The following is a 9,436-nucleotide window of genomic DNA, read 5'->3' on the forward strand; positions in this document are numbered from 1 at the left end:
AGCCATTGTGTGTTGGGTTGCAAACACACACACACACCCAGCCATTGTGTGTTGAGTTGCAAACACACACACACACACCCAGCCATCGTGTGTTGCTAGTTCACCAGTAGCTAAATCACCCCTGAAACTCCCAGCAAGATGATGTCATGGCTGTGTCAAAGGAGACAGATGCTGAAGTCAGGTGGAAAGCCCTCTAGACTCGGGGATGACTAGGATGAGCACCAAGACATCCCTCGCCTCGCTGGCCTGTCGCCATTCAGACTACATAAATCAATCACAGCTCGCCACTCGACTTTCTCGTGCTCTGCTGTGTGGACTGAGGAGCTTTGGGTTGTTTTGGGTTTTTTTTGTTTTTTTTTTTTTTTTCATCCATTTGTTTTTATGGTGTTTGGCAGATTTTGTTGTTCGCTGCTCTGGGAAATCAGACAGGAGAGAGATTTCATTTCTGCTGTTGTCTGAGCTCGTGAGTGCCATCCAGCTGGACCTTGTGAACCTCGATGACGACAGACCCACAAATCATTTCTGGATGCGTTTTCGGTTTCTGTGCCCCCTCAGGACTTTTAGGCTTCTCTTAGAAACAGAACTAATGAACATTTAGTACATTAGTTATTTAGATATTTGTGAACTTGTGTGCATCATTGATATTTAGATATTTGTGAACTTAAATCACAAAGCTGATTCCAGAGTTAAATGATCAGTTTTTACCAAGTCCTGCTTCGGGAAATATTGGGGAGTGATTATTGGGGGGGTGGAGGGGGGGCAACCTTAATAGACGAGTCCACAATAACCAATGACCTTTTTCCTGGCTCAGGAGTCTGCGGGTCGTTAGCGACCACTATGTTCCGTCTTCCTTCAGATACAGAAACACATGCCACAGTTGAGTATATTTCTCAGTAGGATCAGCCATCTGATCACCATTAGCCCTGGGGATATAAAATATATGAAAGAGCCACGGTAGGGACCACGGCAGGGAAGGAATCATTTTAATAACGCAGAGGCCAAGCTGGTTACGAGGGAGGGGGCCGAAGCCACAGAAGCCAAACGATCTACAGCATGAAAACGTGCTCACGTTGGAGCCGGCCAATGAAATGAGACGGCCTGGCTAGCGACTTTGTCGGTGTCATGACAACAGTGGCAGGACCAGCCCTTCCTTTGTGATGCATTAGTGAGTCATTTGGGAGTCAGTATTAAACCCACATACCCAGGACGGCTGGATGGGGATCTGCTAATGGACACTGAAGTGCACATATGTAAAGAGGAGGAAGTGGGAGGGGTTGGTAGTAATTGGCAGGAGGGTGGGGTGGTAGAAACTGGCAATAATTTAATCCCAATATCTGTTAAGGCGTCCGTCACCAGGGCCTCCATAAAGCCTACATGCGAAGACTGGGCCGCCAGCACCGCCATATTTTGTGATGGTTGTAAAATGTATAAAGTCAGTAAAAAGTGTTCTTTCCCACAGTATAAAAAAGGCAGATGACAACCTCCCAGACGTTACACCCCCACGTGTCCCAACCCTGCACCCCACACCCGTCCCCACCCCGGACCTCCACGTCTCCCCACACCCCGCACCCCTACATCTCCCCACCCCCACGTCTCCCCACCCCGCACTCCCACGTCTCCCCACCCCAGACCCCCACGTCTCCCCACTCCCACGTCTCCCCACCCCAGACCCCCACGTCTCCCCACCCCCACGTCTCCCCACCCTGCACCCCCACATCTCCCCACCCTGCACCCCCTCTTGTGGTCTCCCCACATGCTTTTTGGTGTTGTTGATGCTCTTTAATTGTGGTGACGTCACTCGTGGATCTGGGCTAGTTCAGGCAGTTCAGTGAGTTCTCCCTGAGGTTGCTGCAGGCATTAGTTCAGTCAGCCTGGCTGTATTTTCCATTTGTAAGATGCAAATTGTGGAATTCAAGTGTGAAGTTCAGTCAGAAACATACAAGTCGAATGCTTATCCATAAAATGTGTACAACACTAGGATAAACGGCTTACACACTCAAAGTTGAATCCGATCTGTTAACTGGCAGCTTCTTAGATGCGGTATCTGAAAGCCCACTGAAAACCTGCTTGTGTAGCAGTGAGAGCAAAAACCCAAAGTATGAGGAGAAGAGCCATGGTGTGGGGACCTTCAGAAGAGACAGGAGTGTGTGTGTGTGTGTGTGTGTGTGTGTGTGTGTGTGTGTGTGTGTGTGTGTGTGTGTGTGTGTGTGTGTGTGCGCGCGCGTGTGCAGGCCTTTAAGGAGGCGCAGGGCTCATCCCTGAACTTGGACTCGAGTCTCATCGTTTCTGAATGGGCGACTGAAAACTCCCCCGGCTGCGTCTGTGCAGCTCTGATGGAGTTCAGTCCACCCACAGAGCCATGAGGAGGTCAGAGAAACACGAATACTAATTAGTGGGGCGGAGACAAGAGATGCAAGGGGTCAGCAGCAAGCAGATTGGAGGTGGAGCCAGTACCCCACACACAGGAAGTATTTAGCCACGTCAACCACGTAATGCAATAAATCACGCCACCACCATTCACCACTGACAGCCCACACCTGGGTGTATGTTTGGACTCAGATGAACTTAAATATGTTGGAAACAAGGGATTTATTTCATATCTCTTTACTCTTTCTTGTAATGAGGATTGGTTGCTGTTAAACATTTCAGCACAAGAATAAAAACGAACCTCCGTATCTGATTTACGCGCGCATGCTACAATTACACCCAGGGAAGCCTGTGTGCAGACACAGCAGCGTCCCCGCGTTTGCGCTGCGTCCGGGGGAGTGTCCACACTGCCCCCCTGCCTGGAGACCACAGCTATGGGTCCAGACGGGTGTCCTGGCCTCGGCCCCCGGGCCCGCCCCGCCCCGCCCCTCTCGGCTATATCCATCACCACTGTGCTCACTACTTAAAAAGCCATCATGGTTTCTTGGGCTGTTGCACTCCACCCTCCGGCTGGCCGGCTGCCCTCAACTCTCCTCAGATACTTTTACGCCGTTTATGATGCACGCAGGTATGAATGTTTCAAAACTAGTTTTCTGTGACACTCTCAAGGCACCCAACATCCAATCATTCACAAATGTGTTCACGTCGGGACGTTCACGGATCTGTTCACATTGAGCCGTTCACGTTATACTACTGGCGCGTCATGGGACAAGGGGAGAGGGGTAACGGGGCGAGGGGAGGGGTAACGGGGCGAGGGGGAGAGGGGTAACGGGGCGAGGGGGAGAGGGGTAACGGGGCGAGGGGAGAGGGGTAACGGGGCGAGGGGAGAGGGGTAACGGGGCGAAGGGAGGGGGTAACGGGGCGAGGGGAGGGGGGGTAACGGGGGCGAGGGGAGAGGGGGTAACGGGGCGAGGGGAGAGGGGTAACGGGGCGAGGGGAGAGGGGTAACGGGGCGAGGGGAGGGGGGTAACGGGGCGAGGGGAGGGGGGTAACGGGGCGAGGGGAGAGGGGTAACGGGGCGAGGGGAGAGGGGTAACGGGGCGAGGGGAGAGGGGTAACGGGGCGAGGGGAGAGGGGGTAACGGGGCGAAGGGAGGGGGTAACGGGGCGAGGGGAGAGGGGTAACGGGGCGAGGGGAGAGGGGTAACGAGGGGAGGGGGGTAACGAGGGGAGGGGGGGTAACGAGGGGAGGGCAGGGGTAACGAGGGGAGGGGTAACGGGGCGAGGGCTAATAGGGTGAGGGGGAGGAGTAACGGGGCTAGGGGGGGGAGGGGTAATGGAGAGAGGAAAGCTCTGCTTTCACTCTGTTGATGAACCTAGCCAAGAACAACTACACAAAAAAAGTGTACACACACACGCGCGTGTCCTTCCTACCATACACGCACACATCCTCACATATACATATACTCAGACTTACAAAAATTTGACTACACTGAAATTATTCACCATAGCAATAATGAAATCCATATTAATATGTGTGTCAATTTGAATGAATCCCAAAATATTAGGGCCTCCCTTTTCCCTGCTGTTGGAAGGTTTACCAAGTAGCTGACCCCTGGTAGCTGACCCCTGGCCTTGGGACTGCACACAGTTTGACTGTTTGACCTCCACCCTCAGGCTCAGACGACTGCACGGTGCGGTTCTGGGAAGTGTGCACAGCCCGCTGCCTAAAGACGATGGAGGTGGGCGGTCCAGTGAAGAGCGTTGCGTGGAGTCCCGCCCCTGCCGTGAGCCTGGTCGCCGTGAGCTAGTAAGCCCCGCCCCTGACCCCGCCCCTCCCTCCCTGCCCAGGCGGGGTGACTGGTGCAGACGCAGGGAGGTGTGGATGTGACCTTACGACACCCCACATGTGTCAATCACTGACCATCCTCCAAATGGCAGTACAGACAAAGCTAAACTCTGATCCTAACAAATTTATCATAAATAATAATTAATATAATAAATATTTTTTTTTATATTTAGTGTAATGTGAAAAAAAGTTACATACATCTATTAATAGTAGCTAACGTTTTTCTTCCCCTGGGTGAAGTTCTGGTTCCTGTCAAGGTTTCTTCATATACTCAATGGAAGCACGTGTTTGGCTGTGTTTGTGTTTGGCTGTGTTAGTGCCATGGTCTCTTAGTTTGCTCTGGGAAAGTCTAGACCCAGATTTCTGTAAAACTGCTTTGTTTCTATAAGAGAAAACAATATTAAACAACCAGAATATAACTGTATAGGTCCATGTAGGACTCAGTGATTGAGGTGAGGACATGACCACCTTACACATATGAACACATATGACATGCACACATATGAACATATGAACACATATGACATGCACACATATGAACACATATGACATGCACACATATGAACACATATGACATGAACACATATGAACATATGAACACATATGACATGCACACATGACATGCACACATATGGACATATGAACACATGACATGCACACATATGAACATATCAACACATGACATGCACACATATGAACATATCAACACATGACATGCACACATATGAACATATGAACACACATGACATGCACACATATGAACATATGAACACATATGACATGCACACATATGAACACATATGAACATATGAACACGTATGACATGCACACATATGAACATATGAACACGTATGACATGCACACATATGAACATATGAACACGTATGACATGCACACATATGAACATATGAACACGCACACATATGAACATATGACATGCACACATATGAACATATGAACACATATGACATGCACACATATGAACACATATGACATGCACACATATGACATGCACACATATGAACACATATGACATGCACACATATGAACATATGAACACGACATGCACACATATGAACACATGACATGCACACATATGAACATATGAACACATGACATGCACACATATGAACATATGAACACATGACATGCACAGATATGAACATAAGAGCAATTTGATCTTCATTCTCACACAGCACTGATTACTTGGTGTGATCTCCCCCCCCCTCTCTCTCTCTCTCTCTCTCTCCCTCCCTCAGTGGGGAGACTGTGCTCCTGTTGAACCCTGGTCTGGGAGACAGGTTAGTCTGCAGTGCTACTGACCAGCTCATCTCCTCCTATGAGGAACCAGAGGAAGTCAAAGATCAGCTGGTGCAGTGGGCCATCGCCGAGGGCAAAGGTCACGAGCAAGGCCAGCGGCTCATTCTCACTCATCCCAAGGTATCCTGGAAGCTCGTCCTAGTACATAGTCACACGCACGCGCTGCTTGGTTGCATGTAGTGTGTGCCTAACTCTGGTCATGTAGTGTGTGTGTGCCTAACTCTGGTCATGTAGTGTGTGTGTGCCTGACTCTGGTCATGTAGTGTGTGTGTGCCTGACTCTGGTCATATCGTGTGTGCCCAGTCAGAGGCAGCGGTGACCTTACGACATCACCTACCTCATAGTCACGAGGTATTTCACTGTTGGCAAAACCCACAAACTTGTGGTCGTCCTTTTCCTGAAATGGAAAGAAATATAAGACCCCTCCAGTGTCCAGTTAAACTACTGGAAAAAGAGTCTCCTCCCCTGTTGGCCGGCTGCTGGAGCTGAAGGCGTTGTTCACAGCGGCCGTAAATAAGGCTCTCGCTGCATCTTTGAGGTTGTAATCGGATTAATAGTGGTGAGGCTACCGCAGAATGACTCTGACCCTTGACTTTTGTACCATTATACCTCACCACCTCTCTGTCTTTCGCTCTAATTCAAATTCAGATTGCTTTATGGATATGAATTGTAACTAACAATTATGAAAAAAGTGATACATTTGTGATCAAAGGAAAAAAATGGGTAAACGAAAAGTATATAATAAAACTTAAAATAGACCTAGTGTAACCACCTCTCTCCCTCCCTCCATCCTCCTGTCTCTCTCCCTCTCCCTCCTCCCCTCCCTCCTCCTGTCTCTCTCTCTCTCTCTCTCTCTCTCTCTCTCTCTCTCTCTCAGGCTGTGAGACAGGTGGCCTGGCATGGCCGTGGTGACTACCTGGCGTGTGTCATGCCTGACGACGGCAGCAGTCTGCAGGTGGTGATCCACCAGGTGAGCAAGCGGCGCACGCAGAACCCCTTCCGCCGGAACAAGGGCGCTGTGCAGTGCGTATCCTTCCACCCCTCCCGGCCCTACTTCCTGGTGGCCACACAGCGCTATGTGCGCGTCTACAACCTCATTAAGCAGGAACTCGCCAAGAAGCTCGCGGCCAACTGCAAGTGGATCTCCAGCATGGCCATCCACCCTGGAGGTGAGTCCCGTGTGCAGGGGTAGAGAGGACACGCGTGTTGTCTGGAGAACTCGAGGTTCTCAGGGGCTGTATGTTCATGGTTGGAGAACTCTAGTCTGTCTCTCATCTCTCCAGGTGACAATGTGATCTGTGGTAGCTACGACTGTCGACTGGCCTGGTTTGATCTGGATCTGTCCACGAAACCTTACAGAGTTCTCCGGTGAGTTTCTCAGGTCGTCTGGCCCAATCTTGACCGAGGGCACCTCAGAAGCTGAGGTCGTCACTTCAGACATCTGACACCTCATGGCAAACAAATATGTTTTTAAGGGTTTTAAAGACCCTCAGAGTCCTGCTGAGTGTCTTTTGTGTACTGTATTCTAGCATGTTCTGTAAAGTGAAAGTGATTCATGTGGACTAAATCTAGAATGGCCAGTGTCCTTGTGCGATGTGAAGTTTATCTGCCTTGAGATGATTGTGTATTGTGGTGCATTTTGTCCGTGTATTTTAGCTTGATGTTTCTCAGCAAGCTTCATAATTATAAATGCAAAGCAAAGTGGAATCTGAATGTCTGAGGCCTCTGGAGACACATTCAGAATCAGCATTCCTGATTCTGTCTTCTGTCCCTGACCAACCAGGCACCACAAGAAGGCCCTGAGGGGCGTGGCCTACCACAAGCACTACCCCCTGTTTGCCTCAGGGTCAGACGACGGCACAGTCATCGTCTGTCATGGCATGGTGTACAAGTGAGTGTGTACCTCTCTCCCTCCCCCCCCTCCTAACTGATGGTAATGTGTATGGTTAAGGGGAACGTGGGTCTGAACCTAAACCTCCTCAGCTGCTCTTCCACTTTTTGTCCACAACTTTCTGCTCTAGATGGTGATGTATATACTGCCGCCATATTTCCAGTAATATAGGTTTCATAATTATACCCCTCTCAACACTCCCCTGCACACATGAGACCAGCAGCACTAACCCTTAACACACACACACACACACACACACACACACACACACACACACACACACACACACACACACACACACACACACAGACAGGTCAGAGCAGCAGCACTAACCCTTAATACACACACACACACACGTGAGACCAGCAGCATTAACCCTACACACACACACACACACACACACACACACACACACACACACACACACACGTGAGAGTAACCCTTCCTCCTCCACAACTCTGATTTGGGTTTTCTTGTTTGTTCCATACAGTGACCTGTTGCAGAATCCTCTCATCGTGCCTGTTAAAGTTCTGAAGGGTCATACCATCACCCATGACCTGGGGGTGTTGGACGTAGTCTTCCACCCCACTCAGCCCTGGGTCTTCTCCTCCGGGGCCGATGGAACAGTTCGTCTCTTCACCTAGACGTCACTGCCATGCCTGTCCTCTTGTGACTGTGTGTTTCCTGGCCAAACATGAATTTTTAACCGAATAACATGGATGACTGATAGTTTAATACATTTTCTTTGAAATTATCCATTTGTCTTTTTTTAATTATTTTTATTAAATACAACAAAAGGAAAAGCATCTACACCAGAGCACCATGGGCGCGTTCAGCAGGATCGGGTTTAATCTCTGGCTCTGCCTCTCACAGTCGGGTCTTCTGAAACGCCATCGTCTACCGGCTGAGCTGCTACTCCTGGGATGAGAGGGCAGCCTGTGCAGTGCCAGTCAAACATGGGTGTGAGACCGTTAGCTGTGTTGGACTGTGCTACACTGTGCTAGACTATTAGTCCTGTCAGAGGACAAGCTTGCTGAGAGCTTAAGCAAAGGCATTGAACAATTAAACTCAAACTGCCCTTCCTGAGGGTGAGCCGGCGTCAGAGCTGTTTGCCGGTATCCGTGAGGAGGCACGACACATTTAACCGTTTCTGTAACACGTTGAGCTGTAAAACGTTGACCGCGGGGCGTTCTGTCCGCCGTTATTCTTTAATTAAAGCCGGTGTTCCTTGAAGCGCCTTTTTTGTGTCTGCGGTTTTCTTTTGCTGTCCTCTTCACTCTGTTCAGCACAGTGCAGGTCAGCGAGGGTGATTTGGTCCTGAAATATATGCAGCGGGGAGCTGGGGTGGAAATGGGCTTCTTTTCTCTCCTGGGGGGCCAGACGTGAGCGCTCAGAAGTCTGTGTGTATTAGAGATCAGGTTTCAGAGAGGCTGTACACCTGTGGGCACCCCTCCCCTCCCCCGCCATCAGTCTGCTGGGGGGTGGGGGTTGTCTGCTTTTTACAGACTCTTATTAAAGTCTGAACACACATGCTCCCCCCCCTCCCCGCGTCCTGGCGAATGACGATGAAGTAACGTGTTTACAGATCTTCTGAAGAGATGCATATAAACATTTGACCTCGGCGCTGCACACGTCTGGTGAGGAGAGGCCCAGCTGCTTGACTGACTGTTGTAGACGGTTTTCTCTTGGAGGCTGAGATAATCCAGCTTCTGCTGTCTGTCCTAGAAACGGCGTGTAGAAACCAGCGCCTGTTCAACAGCAGACCACATTTGGCAGGTGGGCGGTTTTATTTATTTGTCTGGACTGGAGATGCTGTTAGTTCTGTTGGGACGTAGAGGTGAAATCATGTTTCTATGAATAACTCCTGACGCCTTGTCACACTCTCTGATTTCATGCTGGACAGTTCTTTCATTGAACTTCCTTCCTAGACAAAATGGTTTATGCATTTTGGTATAAACTCATTGAGATGTGCTGAGATGTTCTTTTCTGTTAGCCAAGGAGAAATGTGTG

The 9,436-nt window shown here is 49.8% G+C and overlaps 1 protein-coding gene across 1 annotated transcript; it reads left to right on the top strand.

The window, feature by feature from the left end:
- The first annotated feature begins 3,735 nt into the window (after positions 1 to 3,735).
- LOC143499413 (ribosome biogenesis protein bop1-like) lies at positions 3,736 to 8,663 on the top strand. The gene is made up of 6 exons (XM_076994044.1): positions 3,736 to 4,176; positions 5,475 to 5,655; positions 6,413 to 6,704; positions 6,819 to 6,903; positions 7,319 to 7,426; positions 7,917 to 8,663. The coding sequence occupies exons 1-6, from the start codon at positions 4,103 to 4,105 to the stop codon at positions 8,068 to 8,070; spliced, it is 894 nt and encodes a 297-aa protein (XP_076850159.1). The 5' UTR covers positions 3,736 to 4,102; the 3' UTR covers positions 8,071 to 8,663.
- The last annotated feature ends 773 nt before the right edge of the window (positions 8,664 to 9,436 follow it).

Source organism: Brachyhypopomus gauderio, unplaced genomic scaffold (genome assembly GCF_052324685.1).
Source record: "Brachyhypopomus gauderio isolate BG-103 unplaced genomic scaffold, BGAUD_0.2 sc132, whole genome shotgun sequence".
Classification (NCBI taxonomy): domain Eukaryota; kingdom Metazoa; phylum Chordata; class Actinopteri; order Gymnotiformes; family Hypopomidae; genus Brachyhypopomus; species Brachyhypopomus gauderio.

Bases quoted from the DNA above. Each gene is read 5' to 3' on its own strand.
- LOC143499413 (XM_076994044.1), top strand. From the start codon at position 4,103: ATGGAGGTGGGCGGTCCAGTGAAGAGCGTTGCGTGGAGTCCCGCCCCT. The intron at 5,656-6,412 runs GTATCCTGGAAG...TCTCTCTCTCAG, and splicing joins TCATTCTCACTCATCCCAAG to GCTGTGAGACAGGTGGCCTG. The intron at 6,705-6,818 runs GTGAGTCCCGTG...TCATCTCTCCAG, and splicing joins CATGGCCATCCACCCTGGAG to GTGACAATGTGATCTGTGGT.